Genomic DNA, 17,485 nt, shown 5'->3' on the forward strand with positions numbered 1-17,485 from the left:
GGTGTAAGGAATAGGAAGCACACAGGGCAGATATCAGAACTAAGATCTGTATAATTTGCAGGTCAGACATAAACTAGGCCAAATGCTGCTTGCTGATCTTCTAATACAAAGCAATGGTGGCGCATCACAGCAATACCAAAATGTAAACAGTGCAGGTGCAGCACTGACAGCACATGGACCAGTGACCCAGTTTAGGTAATACAGACTATGTGATCATCTTTATAGGCGTGGCTATGCAAACTTTGCATGGGGAAGGGCCTTTAAAATGGGATCAAGTACAGATTTTTATTTTTAGGTTGTTTACATGCTCAGTAATGTGTTACAGTACAAGCTTTCATCTGCTCTCTCCATAGCAGAGCCATCTTTACTCAGGCATCATGCAGGGTCCCCATCTACTTCCTGGGCCGAGGTGACAGCTAAGCGATGGGACAGACATAACACAAGTCCCGGTCTTTGCAAGCCGCGACCACAAATGTCTGGCTGCAAAGTTACAACAATGCTGCGGTCTGATAACTGGTGGAGAGGAGACTGGGGAAGCGATAACTGGTGGAGAGGAGACTGGGGAAGCGATAACTGGTGGAGAGGAGACTGGGGAAGCGCCCGCACTTTCCTGCAGCAGACTGATCACATGATCTCAGCACAAAGTCAATGACTGGGATGAAGCTTCTATGCTGTATATTACAACAGGTCAGAGATATGTTTCAAGTCATTTTAATTCAGATAATCAGTATAACAACTAAAATGGCCAGCAATGGCTGTGCATTTGGACAATCCGTGTATTATTATAGCTTCATACATAGATATTTGGGGAATACAAAACATGGAAAATAGGGAATGGGAAACCCAGCACTGCAGAAACATAAGACATCAAAGGCATTAAGATGCAATAAGCCTATACATGGCCTTAAAGCTGAGAAAATACAAAAAAAAGGCTCCACACTGTGCTAGGCCCAAGGACTGTCTGTGTTGCCCTCAATGAGCCAATCAGCTTCTACTTTCCTTGTTGCTATGGAGTTCAGGCCAGGACATGGGGGCAGCTGGGGCTGAGGGGCGAAGCACACACCAGGCCTGCACCTGAAAGGCTGCGTCTGAAACCAATCAGATTCTCTCTTTCATTTCCCGCCAAGGTTAGGTGCGCTGATCTGACTGGTTGCTATGGGTAACGCAGCTTGGTCCTTAGGTGGAGTAAAGCAGGAGGCCCCGTCCATGCCTCAGGCCCGTCACACGCACACAGGATCATTCTACATTATCCCCGGCACACTTACCGGCTATGGAGCGAGTCAGTCCGTGACCCGGGCGCCTTCGTCCCAAACCCGGCGGGCTCTCACATCGCCCAGCTGCAAATCAATGTACCTCTAGCTCCGCCGAGATGTCATCACCGCACTGCCGCTCACTACGTCACTTCCGCTGCAGAGGGAACGGGCAGGAACAGCGTGCAAACTGACCAATAGGAAGAAAGCACAAGGGGCGTGCCGAGGGAATGAGAGCTACAGGGAGCTGGCTGGGGGTACGTCCTACGTCTCTATGGTGATGACGAAAAAGAACGTCAGCGGAAAAAGCGTCGACGCCATGTTGGAGGTGGCATAGTAACCGGAAGTGGGATATCAGGTGAGTGAAGGGTGCATGTTTGTGTGTCAGGGGACTGAGGATGCTTCTTGTGTACTTTATACATATAAACGAAACTCAGGATTGTCATTTAAAAAAATGACAATTGTATACCTTTTTATTGAAAGTATACCCTAATTATATGCTATAGGCAACAGTGTCAGCTTTCATAATAACCTGCTGTTCTGTATATATAGAGATAGGACATTCAGTGCACTGGTTGTATGTTTCATTTGACATATCACAGTTGCTGTAATTTAAAAAAAAAAACGTCCTTCACACCTCTGAATCTGTTTATAGTTAAATTTTAAAATGAAAAGAGCCCCTCACCCACCCTCCTTGGATTTATTTAAAATCGAATCGCCCTGCTGCCCCATATTGCTGGAGGGAAACACCTGGCACAGGTACAAAGGGCCATGTGACCAGGTACAAAGAACCATGTGACCTGCTTCCCCTATCCTAAGTGACAGTGGTGGGTGATTGGACCAGAGCCATCATATGACATCGGGGGGAGGATCCATAGCTCTGTGTAAGCTCTAACATACTGGGGTGGAGTATAGGCTGTGCTATCATTCCTTAGTCCTAGGAAGGAGAGGATTATAAAGGACTATATGGGCATGGCTACTTTTGGAGGGGTTACTTGTTACCATGGTAGGCTAGGTCTGAGCAATCAGCCATTTAATTGCAGGAAATCAAAGTCCAATGACTGACGATGAGCGCTGTACACACGCCAGATTCTAGTCCGATATCAGCCTTGAGTTGATTATCGGATGAGAATCCTCTGAAGTGTATACGAAGCCTGGCATCTGCAGGGGGAGAAAGATGGAGCAGCACCCCGCTGTGCTTTCTCCCCTTCACTTTCATTAAGATCGTTCGATGTCTGTGGATCTGCCTGGTGCTGTACACACGCCAAATTCTCATGGGATATCAGCCGTGATACATGATCAGCTTGTTATACATCAAAACTAGCCCATAACCTATTTCTGTTTTTCATAGTATTCTATGCCTATGTCCTCAGGTTTTTACGTCTTGAAGATCTGCCATTGTTGCGTATTTGGAAAGTCTTCACAAAGAGAAGGTATAGCTGAATCCCAGCTCCTGATGGCTGTCTCTTTGATAAGCAGAGGCCTCAGAACCGGAGGGCACTGTTCCTGGTCCATTCGTAAAGTTGTCTTTGCCAGAATATCCCGGATACCTGCAGGACACCAATGTCTGGGAAGATTGCAGACACCCAATGTCGAGGATGTGTGCAGAACCTTCCAGACTACAGGTAATGGGATTGTGATAGAGGAATAGGATGTTCAAGGCATACAAAAATATTCATCCACAAAATCACTGGATGTGAGAAATGTGAATAATGCAGTGTTCTCCCCGGCCCCTTTTAGCGGGGCGCACCACCCAGCACTTTTCAGTAACCACCCGGCTGTTTTTCTGTGGTTACAATACAGGGGCTGCTTCTTCCAATCTTAAAACATATGGGAATAATAATAATTTTGGTTCATATTAGCATTATTTTCAGTGATCACAAACTTTGTAAGTAGGTATGATTGTCTTTGTTTATGTAACATATTACTTTAATGTAATCATTATAGTAGTTCCATTGGGTATAGAACAACCAATATTATCCAACCAATAACAATACCAATATTATCGGGTCAGCCCACCAAAACATACATACATACATACAGTCCAAACATAGAATTTAAATATAAATATTTTGATTGTTGGTTGGCTCCTTTAAGAAATATTTTCAGACTGGACCCCAACACGTTTCTTAGACATATAATCTACTTCATCAGGAGAAATATGGAGATGATAATCTGTAAAATTTTGTCAAAATTTCTATGAATTAAATATATTGCAAATTCAGTTGGATTTATATATAATTTACACAGATATTTGAGTAGCTCACTTTTAGACAATTTAGACATCTGGACCAAACTGAAACATCCACCTTTCTGAGTACACACATGCAATAATTGTCGTTTTAAAGAATCTTTCATGATGCTTTCCAATGACAAAAGGCTGCACAATGCATGAACCAGCGCTGTACATACAGCACCATTCTGCTTTATGGAGAGGGGAGGGGGAGAATGACGGAACAGCACCCCGCTGTACTCTCTCCCCTTCAATTGCATTATCATTCCCCATCCGTGGATCCGCCAGGGCGGTCGACTGAAGGGTGGACGACAAGCACTGTATACGTGCCAGATTCCCTTCGATATCAGCACTGAGGTGATAATCGGAGGAGAATCATCTGATATGTGTACGTAGCCTATGGGAGAAGGAGATCCTGAGCATGTGTATATAAATGTAGGAGGAAAGACAGATCCCTCCCATTAAGAATCCAGTGTCATAGGATAATGCTCATTGGTTGTATCCAATTTGGAATATGGCATTACATTTGATTACATACTCTTGAGCAATTATATGATTATGATGTACAAATTGATGTTCTTTTTATCATATATATTTAAGTTACAAATATAAAATAATACTACAATTTACTCCATTTGTTTTGTATTCTGTTTCCTATTGATGCTTGGTTTATTCTTATTTAGCTGCTGCTCATTCAGAAGACCCCAGTATTGCAAATGAGCCATGTGAAGACACGTGAGTCAAAACATTTTTCTGTGTTATATATGTTTGAAGAATTACCATTTCATGGCAGCACGATGGCTTAGTGGTTAGCACTCTTGCCTTTGCAGGGCTTGGTCCCAGGTTGAAATCTCATCCAGGACACTATCTGGAGTTTGCAGGTTCTCCCCATGTTTGCGCGGGGTTCCTTCGGGTACTCCGGTTTCCTCCCACATTCCAAAAACATGCAGTTAGGTTAATTGGCTTCCCCCGAAAATTCACCTTAGTCTGTGGTAATGACATATGACTATGGTAGGGACATTAGATTGTGAGCTCCTTTGAGGAACAGCTAGTGACACGACTATGGACTTTGTACAGTGCTGGGTAATCTGTTGGCACTATATAAATACTGTATAATATTAATTTCACTGCTGGACCAATTAAAACTTAACATTGTTTGCATAGCTATATATCAAGAGCACCTCTGTGACTAAAAAATTATTACTACTTTCCTATAGGATTCTCAAGAAAGTGAAAGCTAGAAGTTTATTTTTTATTTATAACCCCCACCACCTCCCTGTTTCAGTGGTGCAGTAGTATTGGCAATAAGCACATTCAGAAGTTTTAGATGCCCATGCCCCTCTCCATAAACCTTGATTCCATTCTCTGACCCCTATGTCCTTCCAGCACTCATCCGTGAGTCAGGGATATGTAGTAACTGTTAAACGTCTGTATACTGACCGCTGTGGCTACAGATTTTTTTTACTCACAGACTATTGTTGTTTGCATTTTTAGCGACCTGACAGGGTCTTTTATTGTAACAATGCTGTTTAAATAGGTTCAGCTTCATCCAGAAAGAATAAACTCGTCATGTCCACCCACGCCTCCTTTTAGTCATAGCTCTGATATTTATTTAGTACATGGCAAGTTTGATCTTGCACTAAAATGGGGCCTTAAAGGGCAGTCACACCCTGAGCAGCAGCAAATTTTATTTTCTAGCTGAATAGTTAAATAGAATTGAATCCTAAAGGGAGTGGAATGAGAGGCAGGGGTGATGTGCCATTGTTGCATACTTGCTTCTTGCTTATCTATACGGGAGTTTGGAGCCTGGAATTATGACCACCACGGATATAACTGTTAAGGTCCTTGCAGAGCTCTCAATGACCTCTGGGGAAAGGAGTTTATTAATTTATTAAAGCTCTCCAAGGCTGGAGACAATACACTTTCATCAGTGAAGCCAAGTGATCCAGCAAACCTGGGATGGAGTTCTTACGTCATTTGCTTTTTGTTAGCAAATGTTTTTAATCCTGTACCAGATCCAGGTTTGCTGGATCGCCCAGCTTCACTGATGAATGTGTATTCTCTCCAGCCTTGAAGAGCTTTATTAAATCAAGCACTATCTGACCTTTTATTACCAGAGATCATTAATGCCTGGATGTCCAGGCCACATTCCGTTAACACACTATGATAGATTTGCATACCAAAGCAATTTTTTTATCATGTTTAATTATTACAAGACAATAGCCATATTGAACCGATGGTACTGTAGATGCCACTGCAGCCTGGAGGTGACGGTGTTCTTTTACCGTATCGGTGAAGGCTTTAGCCTGCAATGGACCACTGTACAGGTAGTCGTCGAGTTAAGGACATCTGACATACAGACGACTCCTAGATACAAACGGGGTTTCCTTGCTCGTTCACTAGCAGGATGGAGGCTTGTAGAAGAAGTCTTTTGCTCTTCTGCAAGCTCTTGTGACTCTTTAATGACCAAGACAAACTCTGCAGTTGTGTCTTTTTGCATATCGAAGCACAGCTTGCTCCAGAAGTTAATGAATGTCTAGGTTCTATAAAGATTTTTTTTCTCCTTGTTTGTGAATAACTTACAGTGAGGATTTTATACAGTAACTGACACCTAATATTATTTATTAAAATAATGTACCTGTTCTGACTTACATACAAATTCAACTTAAGAACAAACCTACCGCCCCTATCTCGTATGTAACCCGGGGCTACCTGTATCATAGTTGACACTTTACTTTCCGATGGTCAGGAGCTGAACTGTGTCTGATGTTGTTTCGTAAACCCATTTCCAGCATCAACCATTGTGCTAGGGGTATTTGTTTGTAGATTGAGGGTTGAAAAGGGGTTATAAGGTGGTTATGAGATAGCAAGTAAAGTCACCCTGCCCTCCCCATTAATAACCCCATCCTTTGTGAATATATTCATCTTTCATAGTAATAGGATTGGCACCTTTCTGGGAAAAAATACAAGTCACTTTCCTGCCAATAACAACTAGGTGACAATATTACAATATAAAAGCACCTTGGCATGCCTATGGGGATTCTCTTTCTACATAAGTGCCTGCAAAGCACCTAAACCAGAAGCAGAAAGCCGAAGAATCACAATATGAGAATAAGTGGGTGCTGCCTGAAAACAAATCAGACTTTTGCACATGAAAAGTTATTTAGAGAAGTGAGGAAATGACTGTGACCTACAAACAGAAGGGGATCTGTGCTAGGGGATTGGTTGTTTAACATGTTTAAAGGTACAGTGAATGAGAAATGTTGTATAGAAATGATTATTCCTGCAAGCCAGCATTTATATCTCTTGTTTTTTATGTGCTTTTACAGTTCATGGTCATAGTCTTTAATTTATAAGAGTCAGGGTTAGAGTTCATGCCCAAGTGCACTAAATATGTTTTAATAAAGATCCTCCTTTCCCCCTTACACAAGTATATTTTTACCTATCATGATATTTAATTTAATATTTATGCCATACAAATGCAATGGAATAATACAAAGTGTGGCTAGTAAGTAGGCTTTAGGTGCATATTGTGTACAGCCGGACTGTAAACGCGTATCTGTTCCCCTCACAGGGTTGACGTTGTGTTTATAGATAGGGCTGGCAAGCGCATTCCTGCTAAAGGGAAGATCGGGGAGAGTGTTCTGTACCTGGCTCATAGGTACGGCATTGAGTTGGAAGGTAAGTGATTTTTCATTGTATACCAATGGAGGTTTTAAAGTGGAAACTCTGCATTGTGGTGGGTGGGCTTTAGCTGTAATGTGCATCCACACTATGGCAGACTTACCTGCTAAAGGGATACCTCCGGCTGTGCGGTGCCTGAAAATTTCTTTGTCACTATATTACCGCCAATGACATATTCACCCAGTCTTCGCTTTCATTCAGGGTCTGGCCACATTGATTGGCTGAACTGGTTGACATACCTTTGGCACAGAGTTTATTTGTTGCAGCTCCAGGCCAGAGGAAATATTTCTCATAGGTGGAAGATGAGCTTTTACTGCCGATATCACAACATGCAAAGGGTGTGATATATGAAAGCTCTCCAAAACTGGAGAAGATAGACCATCATGGAAGAACCTGGGACATCCAACAAACATTGAATGGATTTCTTAAAATTCATTCAATTTTTATTAGTTGACAAACGTTTTCAGTCATAGACCAGATCTATTCCAGGTTTGCTGGATCATCCAGGTTCTCCTATGATAGTCAATCTTCTCTAGTTTTGGAGAGCTTTTATAAATCCGACTGATAGTCTCAGTCTCAAATAGCAGGTTCTGAGCTAGCCAAGCATGTACCTGAAATACTTGCCTTTCTTACCCCTGGAAGACCCTCTATTGCTGAGAAACCATCAACTGGCAAGCAAACATTTCCTGAGTGCTCTGCAAGTGTCACTTGTTCTTCAACTTATTACAGAAAATGAGTGACTTTGAGGCCAGCAGAGAAACCAGTACACTCTACTGTGTGTAGAGATATGAGTCCTGGAGATAAAGGGGCTGATGTACTAATAAAAATGTTCAAACATTTCTCACCTCTTTAAAATAATAACTTTCTGAGTCATTGACAGGGGCCAAACATGAAACAGGTGGTATTAGCACTCTTTCCAGATTAGGGACAGGGGAAAGCAATGAATCCGCTGGATTAGCACTGCAGCCAGACAATGAACACGGTTCTCCAGTAAGAAACCAGTATGTTATTACCTTATCAGCATTAACTTGCCATTTTTTAAAGGTTAAAGATGACCGGATCATTTATATTTGAAAGCCCAGCTCCACCTACAGCTTCGGTTTTATGAAACAAACAAACCGTAATCTACAGTCCTTGTGCAGCAAAGCTCCAATAGGGAGATGCGGGAGAAGCACATGGAGCCAGTTGTGTTACCTCTGCATGTTGATGTTCTAAGGAAACATTATAGCATAGGAATAAATAGCAGGGAGATAGATGAACATTCTGTTGCTTCTTCTTAGTCCCAATCTGGGAGAGGAACAAGGTGTGTAAGTGTTGCTTAACTACAGCAAACGAAAAATCGGGGTGTCTTTCCCTATCAGACAGCCAGAAGTGTTTTGTGTGGCAGAGATTTGTAAATCTTAGAACTAGGTGGACATGAAAGGCACATTTTTTGGCAGGTAAAATCCCTCCAATAAATGGGTTTTATTTACCTGTTTGCTTGTAGTTCAGCTTTGAATCTTACAGAGGAATCTCTTTACCCCTCCTTGGAGGTTATATTGATATTATTATAATCCCCTCTCCATGCAAAATGCTCTGTGAAGTGTTAATAATTTCTTTGTTGCACACAGGTGCCTGTGAATCTTCCCTCGCCTGTTCCACGTGTCATGTGTACGTCAGCCCTGAGTTTTTCGATCAGCTTCCAGAGCCAGACGAAAGGTATGTGTGTGTTCATCATATATAGCAGTGGTCCCCAACCTTTCCAACAGCGGGGCCTGGCAATGCAGCACAAAATTTTGCCATGGCCCAGTATATGTACAGCTTACATCACTTAGCCAGCACACCAGCTGGGAACAGCAGAGCAGCATAAGTGAGGTGGTGTGCCGTCAAGCGGCAGAGCTTCCGGGAACGGCAGGGAAGTGCAAGCCCCACATACACGGCTCCGCCACTCCCAGCTTCAGAGCAGTGCAAGAAAAGACGCTGACACTTCCTCGTCCCGTCACCTATGACCCACAACCCACCACCTGGCACTCGTCTGCGACCCAGGGATTGGTGACCACTGATTATTGGTTCTCACTAAGGCCTCACATGTCTATTACAAATAGCGCCTAAGTCATACATCATTTGTACCTCTTTAGAAAAACTAAAATGCTTCTTTTAATTCTGTTTCCACTTCCGCTAGTCATCATGACAGCACATAATGCATCGGGTAATGCTTTTCCAAGGTTGTTTGGTGGTAATTTTATCAAAGCATCTGTAATCTCAAGATTTTGATTAATAAATCTAATATCCAGCTTGTAAAGATCCTCTGCTTTCTTGGTGTTAAAGAGGAACTGTGCTGAAAAAAATTAACGTATTATGACTTGTTCTATCTTCTGCGTAGAACTACAGCTACTTTGTTATGGGCAGGGCTTTTCTTCCTCATATCAGACCCTCCAGCAAGAAGAACTGTGTGCAGCAAGTGTCAGTGGACATTTATGTGCAATATGTGGCATTAAATGTATTCTCCGGCTAGAGCACACGCACACACGTGAGATACGTCACCCATAATCCTGTACATGTGTAGCTAGTGTTGTATACATGGATCATTTTGGTAGATACCTCTAGCCAGCTTATACCATATAACGACCAAACCAGCCCTTTATTATAGAAATTATTCCTTGCCAACCCCTAAAAGATATATAATAAAGAAAACATTTCAAAGATAACAATGACAGAAAAAGCCATTTTTTATTATTTTTATTTATAAACTGTGTTTATGTAGCACCAACATTTTACGCGGTGCTCTAAATATGAGTGTTTGCTTCATGGGAAAAAAATACTAGACAAGTTCACCTGTCACTGTACCTGTCACCTGTCAATAGTAAATAAATACAAAACCAACATTATAGTGGGAAAGGCAAAGCGAGAGTTCATAGGAATACAACAAATGGTCCCAATGCCCGACTCATTTCACCATATTAGCTTCCTCAGGAGAGACTAAGACAAGCAAGGACCGCTGTTATACGAAAGTTTTAGAAGATATATATGTTATTTTTTCAAACCCAGGTCAGGTTATTATACATCATTCAACAAAGTACCATGGTGTCTGTGAGATCATGACTTCCACTAAGATATAGCGTTGTTATTATTGCTATGCAGCTACATGAATGGTCTTGTAACTGAGAACTGAAAAATGAAATTCGAGGATTCTTATGGAGTGTGGAGCAATCCATGTTATGTACGTGGAGAAAGGAGGAGCTGGTATAGGGTAGTTACATTTCTGACTTTCATTTAGTCAGTAAGAGCTGAGGATATAATAATTATACAAGGGGTTATCTGAAGATCTGAAACTTATTTCAAGAAGGCTGTAATGGTAGATATACAGTAAAGATAACCTGTCTATCCCCCCCCCCCCCCCCATTATGTGATACTTCCCCCACCTAGATTGTAAGCTCTTCTGGGCAGGGTCCTCTCCTCCTGTGTCACTCTCTGTATCTGTCTGTCATTTGCAAACCCCATTTAATGTACAGCGCTGTGTAATATGTTGGCGCTATTTAAATACAGTTTAATGACAATAGCTGTCTGGTGGTGAACCAGCATGGCTTCTGCTACATTTGTGCTTTTTTGGAAGACATTTGCCAGTAGCGGCAGGGGGAGAGGACCTGAATGGTAGAGAACTGACCTAAAAACTTTCTGGGAGTTTTTAAAGATGTCTCCCTTTTGTTTTATAATCCTCAGGTGGTTAAAAGGCAGGAAAGAGAGACCTATTGGTGCCATACACTTCTGTTATTTTCACCTCAAAGTTTTTTTTTTTACCATCAGTTGTCATAGAAGCCACATTAAAGACTATAACAGGGACCCTCTAACTTTTTCCTTTTCTTTTCGATGTTGCAGAGAAGACGATATGCTGGACATGGCCCCCTTATTACAGGAAAACTCCAGACTCGGATGTCAAATTATTCTTACTAAAGAACTAAACGGAGCTGAGTTTATCCTTCCCAAAATCACCAGAAACTTTTATGTGGATGGACATGTTCCAAAACCCCACTGAGGACAGCCATGGGGGAGTCATAATGGTTTACTAATGATGTAACGCACAAATGGAGAGCTGGTAGCTGAGACTAAACAGGAAATGTCTGAAAAGAAAGTCATTCCTGGAGCACAAAGCTTGTAAACCAAAGGCTGATGACTTCTATTGGAATCTACGATGAGCACATCAGCAGCTTACAGGGTCATGTCATGCAAAACTAATTTTTCAGTGTTTGGAGAGTTTCTTCTGTTACTCAGGGGTTCTGTTGAAGAGTTCCCAGGTTTGCACACCTGCTGTGCCCATTATGTTGGGTTCCCATTACCTCTGTTGTTAGTTCCCCCATTTTGAAGGAGTCACCATCCCTGCATTCCATGGTCTATATGTGCTGTGCTTATCATGAGGACATCCCAATATTCCTACTGGATTCATGTTATATTTCAATATATTTTGAGAATAAAAAGAAAAAAGGGTATTTATAACATAAACCGGGGCAAACATTACATAAGTGGATTTATGGAAGAGCTGGAACACAAAGGTGGACAGGAATTTTGGCAGATGGATGTTGGAGCATCCAAAATTTAAAAAAAACAGACTGTTTCAGTCCTTCAGGCTATATCTGTAACTAAAATATTTATTTTGGGTGTGCAGATACTAAAAAAAAGTCAGTCTAACCAAAAATATTTTATAGGGATTTGGGCTAGCAAGGTATTTAAGGGTGTCCCCACATCTGTTGTTGCTGATACAGCCTAAAAATATCCATGCAGAACCCTTTTATAATGTTTGCATCACATGGGACAGATCTCAACACTCAATGGGTCTGATTTAATAAAGCTCTCCAAGGCTGGAGAGAATAAACTTTCATCAGTGAAGCTGGGTGATCCAGCAAACCTGGAATGGATTTCTTCAAAGTAGTTTGCTATGCAAATGTTTTGAATCCTGGATGAGATCCATTCGAGGTTTGCTGGATCACCCAGCTTCACTCTCATCCAGGATTCAAAACATTTGCATAGCGAATAGCAAATTACTTTGAAGAAATTCATTCTAGGTTTGCTGGATCACCCAGCTTCACTGATGAAAGTTTATTCTCTCCAGCCTTAGAGAGCTTCAATAAGTCTGACCCATTGACTGACCCCTTATTTAGTTTTGGGGAAATTGCCTCTAAGAGGAGGGCTAGGCAGATTACTGTAGAGTACTGGGGCTGTTCAGTCCCTCTAATACAATCCTCTTGTTTCTTTATCTATCAGTACCTGTATATCATGGCTGCTTTAATCTCTGCATTGCTTCCTCTTTTCTGTATCCAGCAATCCCTACATAAAACTAACTATGATGATGGGTATTTCAGGTTTATAAATGATCTCTGACTGTTCCAAACCTCCATTCCTATTGGCCAGTTAGGTCATCATTGTCAAGAGTCATTTGGAGAATTCAGGAGGGAGCAATCACTAACATTACCCACTGGACACCACCCCTGGGAACTGGGAAGCTCTGGGCTACAGGCACAAAAATCTTTTACCAAGGACTGTGGGCTATAAAATATCTTTCTATAGTTCATGTCGGTGGACTTACCCTGGACCAGGCAGTATGATATCATGGATGTTTGCTGCAAACTTCTTTCCTTGTTTCCATTCCAAAGAAATGGTTGTTGGACAATCACACAGGCTTTCCTAAATCTTCACCACTAACCTCCTAATGGCATTGAGGATTTAAAAGTTTATAAAGGCTGTGATAGTACAAGTGTCATAATTATTTGGCGTTGGAGTGAACATACAATTGTCCATAGGCAAAGTGACAAATTTTTTTTTAGGAGTTCCCCATCTCTGATCCCTTACACTGCCCTTCACTGTGTTCATCTGTATGATAGCTTAGATTATGTACACACGAATTTTAAGATTTTTGTTTCTGGGAGCCATCTTTCATGATTCTTTCCAGTGACGAATGAATGAGCGCTATAGGAAGGGAGGATGACCCTGCCATGCTCTCCATTGACATGCATAGTGACCATTCCCAATTGTCATTCATTGATCCGCCATGGCAAATCGATGAACATCAGGCAACCACCCTACACTGTCAGATTCTCACAACTATTCATCTTTGTGGGTCAGAGGATTAGCTGTCAAACAAATGAGCAAAGGTCGAACTGTCTCTAGGCCATTACGTTTCTGGACAGTAGTTGCTAAATGATTATTCTTTGAACACTAAGGCTATGTATACATGTCAGATGATTTTTATCCAATTATCGCTTCTGGGCCAATAGAGAGAATCTGACGCGTGTATAGAAGCCGTCCAACGTTGTTTATGGATCTGTCTCGGCGAATCCACGAACAACTGCAATGCAAGTGAATAGGAAAAAGCGCAGCAGGGTGCCACTCACTCATTACCCACTCTCCATAGAGCAGAACACTGATGTATGTACAGTGCTCGTTCATTCACCTTAGTCTGTTGTCATTGGAAAAAGAAAGTTCCTTTCCTATGACAAAAATTTAACGTGTGTATGCAGCCTAAATTTTGGCAGTGTTGTTTTGTTTAAAAAGGAAATTTTTCGAACATTCACAATAGTTTGGCTGGCTGCAGCTTCTCCATATCACATTTTGAAACAAGCATATAGCTCAGCAAAGCTAAACTGAACTCAGAGCTCTTTATCTTCATGCTTGTTCCAGGGCTGTTACTAATGAGTAATAAAACAACTGCTGTCAGTCAGCTAAAACATTACGCAGCATTGTACATTAAATAAGGGTCGCACTTGACACTGGAGGAGGAGAGGACCCTGCCCCAAAGAGTTTACAATCTAGGAGTATTATTTCCTAAATCAGTGCCACAGCAAACATGGGGTTACCCACAGCAGACATTCAGAAATCACCTTGCACTGTTCTGATACAAATAAAATCTGATTGGCTGGTGTATTTTATTTATTGTGCATTGTAATTTATCATTATTGTAGAACCAAAATAGTTTTCAAATTCCCTATGAGAACGGATGTATAACTATTTTTGTGTGTATATACAGAAAGTATCTATTTAAACAGACGCCTTAATTATTATATTTGCTGTATAGAATTCTGTATGTGGGATTTTAGTTGGTTGCATCATGTGCTACCTGTTAGAATGTTCCTTATGCACATGTTTTGGTTATAAATAAAGGTATGTTGTATTCTACATTGATTTTCTCACTTAGAAAGTAGATGCATGCTATGGTGATTGCAATCGGAAACAGATAAAATTCAAAATATGAGATCAGATCTGTCCTGCTTAGATTATAGAAGCCTAAGTATATGTCCGGGCATTACCTAAACTTCCCCAACTTACCTTGGATCTTAGGTCAGCATTTTCTTAACTCGGCCCCTTCCTATTCGTCCAGTCCATGGGAAGATACAAGAATCTGTTACCTTTGGATTAAACAGATACCTCCAGGAGGCAAATAAAGAAATTACAGCCAACCCAGAATAACCTTTCCTACTCCCAGCAAGCAGTACTAGAAGCATTGCCAAAAAAAAAGCGGGGACCTGAATAACTCAATGGATTTTAAGACATTTTATAGTACATTATAGAAACATTTCTCTATATTGTCCATTCAAGGGAACAGAAATCTGAAACCATCGGGAAGTCCAAAAGCAGCCCAACAACAAGCATAACACTAACAACCCCAAAAAGCTCATTACACCCCAAAATGGAATCTGCAGGCCTAGAAAAGGTGTGAATGAAGAAACAGATGCATGATGGAGAAGGCCTGAAAGAGACAATAACAGATCTCGTAGAACAGTGGTAGGCAAACTCCGGCCTTTAGGCCAGATACTGCCTAGCCAGTAGTCCGTTCCGGCCTAATGCCCCCCACCCGGTCGATCTGGCCTAATCTTGGCCAGCAGGGGTCGGCGAGCCGCATTCGGGGGTAAGGGGACATTCCCTCTCCTCTGTATGCATTGCGGAGGAGTGGGATTTCCTTTCAGGGCCGTTCCCTCGCCTCCGTATGCATTGCAGAGGAGAGGGATTTCCCTTCAGGGGCTTTCCTGGGGGGTGGGCCGAGCCATCAGTGCAGGACTCAAGAGAGAGTCTGGCCTAGTGTGCCTTCTTGACCTCCTAAAATGGCCTAGATACGAAAAAAGTTTGCTGACCCCCGTCATAGAAGGAGCCTTCACAGAAAATAGGGACATTCATCCTCACCATGAGATGGTCATATTGAACATAGGCTCCATCTTTGCAGGGACCATCCAAAATAACAAAAATTAAATCCTTTTTCCTAAATGGGATTGAGTCGATAAATAGACCCTCACAGTCCCACCTACATAAGGCAATGAAGGAGTACATCATGATGAACTAGGGCCGGAGAAAAGGACTGAACAATATCATGGTTGAGGCAAAAGGCGGAGACCTAAAATTGGACCTACACAAAGAAAGAATATGAAAGCTGCCATTGCTGAACCCATTCTAATAAATGCTAATTGCCTGGATGTAAAGCTGATTTTTTAGCATCAGAAGATTGTCATTCACCTAAAACAAGCATGCAGACAATTCCAGCATAAATTGTGTCGCAATTAGCCAAACACTTGAGCTGCATACTCAGTCTGGGTCAGTGATTTAGAATTTAATAAAAGCACAGAATCAGAATACCAACCAAGGCAATACATATTACATATTCTCTCAGTGTTGTTAAAAAGGAAGTTTTGGGACGAAGTACTATACTATACTATAACGAAGTTATTTTGTGTACAGCGAAAATGGCTTCTAGCAGGATCGGACCCGTTACTTCAGATACAATATCAATGCAAAGGTGAAGATTACAAGAAACAACACCTTGTGAGTTAGTAGAGAGCTATTTCTCCGATTTGGGGAGCACAAAGAACCAAGATGAAATCCCTTGGAGAAACAGGAGGCATCACAAGCACACAAGGATTTAACCAAGCAATGAGAGGCCAAGGGTACCTGAAATATGGACTCTAATGTGTGGAGAGCCAAAATCTGCTCCAAACCAATCTGGAGAAAGATGAGAAAGCTTCTGTCCTATAAAGTACCTTAGGACAGAATCCCCGATACCTACACCAGGCGAAAAAGGCTTTACATATCTACCTTTTTAGAAAGTAGCTTTAAACATTTTAAGCATCCCATACACTTAGTCCATGTCATTAAAGTCAGAAGGTCCTTGATGTTCTGGTAGAGCATCTACTAGGAGTCCACCATGTGAAGTCCCATCTGCCTGGGTCAGTGTGATGCAATGAGGATACCTAGATAGCCAACCATCTCAAACCGGAGGGGCAGAGAAGAGAGGAGTGACAAAGCAGGAAAGAAAATTCAGGGAGTACCAGATCCCATGCAGATCACAGGTGATTGTTCTTTCTTGGTGCAGCTAGGCTTCTATTTTCTTGTAGATCACCGCAACAGGTTTTAGAATGTTGATTAGAAGGGATCACTGTACATATCAGATCCAGTGCACTGGCAGATTGCCTAGGACTTCTCTCCAGCCTCTCAGGAGTTTGTCTTTAGTATTCCTGTAGCCTTGTGAACTTGTCTTGGACTTATCCCAGGATGTCAGAATGCTGTGTTGAAGCAATCTGGGACAAAACCAGACAGATAGCACTGTCTTAAATATGGCTACCATTAGACCCTCAAAGCTTGTTGTTTAGCTAAACCTGGTTTAAAGGCTTGGAGGCTTTAAAAAAGACTGAAAGTAGCACTGGCCAAGAGTACATGGTATTTTTCCAGCATACACAGTACACACCGCATCACTGAGTGCCAAAAAACAAAGCCTTTCAACTTGGGATTTATAACTGTAGCCTGTGATAATGATCAAGCTCATCATGAAGCAAGTAGATGAATTCTGATAAGTCTCAGCATCCAATGGTTCCAACAATAGAAATTAGGGAGAACCCAGTGGCCATAAGTCACTTCCAGAGTCCAGTTCAACAGGCAGTGAAAAGGTTCCTATTATTATAATTAGTATTTATATAGCACCAACATATTACGCAGTGCTTTACAGTCCATTCATCCGCTTTACAATGTCTGTCACTAGCTGTCTCTAAAAGTGGCTCACAATCTAATGTCCCGCCATAGACATATGTCTTTAATACAGTATAAGGTCAATTTTGGGGGGAAGCCAATTAACCTAATTGCATGTTTTGGAAATGTGTGACGAAAACTACACAAACACTATGCAGAACCTAAACAAAAAATGCTAGTAAAAGAATGGGTTAGTCCTCCCAGGACATTAGATGGGAAAAAAGAGTGATAGGAAGTATTCCAATGACTACAGTTATTAGCTGAAAGGATAAAAATCACAGAAGTCAAGCTATAGTTTATTTACAGCGACAATAAGGTTTAAAAGCAATAAAACATCTCCAGC

At 41.6% G+C, this 17,485-nt stretch overlaps 1 protein-coding gene across 1 annotated transcript; it reads left to right on the forward strand.

Moving 5' to 3' along the window:
• Nucleotides 1–1,506: 1,506 nt before the first annotated feature.
• FDX2 (ferredoxin 2) lies at nucleotides 1,507–11,599 on the forward strand. Its single transcript, XM_072413504.1, has 6 exons — nucleotides 1,507–1,608; nucleotides 2,624–2,875; nucleotides 4,167–4,218; nucleotides 7,058–7,164; nucleotides 8,778–8,865; nucleotides 11,023–11,599. Exons 2-6 carry the CDS (start codon nucleotides 2,707–2,709, stop codon nucleotides 11,177–11,179), a joined length of 573 nt encoding a protein of 190 aa, XP_072269605.1. The 5' UTR covers nucleotides 1,507–1,608; nucleotides 2,624–2,706; the 3' UTR covers nucleotides 11,180–11,599.
• The last annotated feature ends 5,886 nt before the right edge of the window (nucleotides 11,600–17,485 follow it).

This window comes from Pyxicephalus adspersus, chromosome 6 (assembly GCF_032062135.1).
Source record: "Pyxicephalus adspersus chromosome 6, UCB_Pads_2.0, whole genome shotgun sequence".
NCBI classification, from domain to species: domain Eukaryota; kingdom Metazoa; phylum Chordata; class Amphibia; order Anura; family Pyxicephalidae; genus Pyxicephalus; species Pyxicephalus adspersus.

Coding starts and splice junctions, on each gene's coding strand:
- FDX2 (XM_072413504.1), top strand. CDS start 2,707: ATGGCTGTCTCTTTGATAAGCAGAGGCCTCAGAACCGGAGGGCACTGT. Junction 2,876..4,166: donor CAGAACCTTCCAGACTACAG/GTAATGGGATTG, acceptor ATTCTTATTTAG/CTGCTGCTCATTCAGAAGAC. Junction 7,165..8,777: donor GTACGGCATTGAGTTGGAAG/GTAAGTGATTTT, acceptor TGTTGCACACAG/GTGCCTGTGAATCTTCCCTC.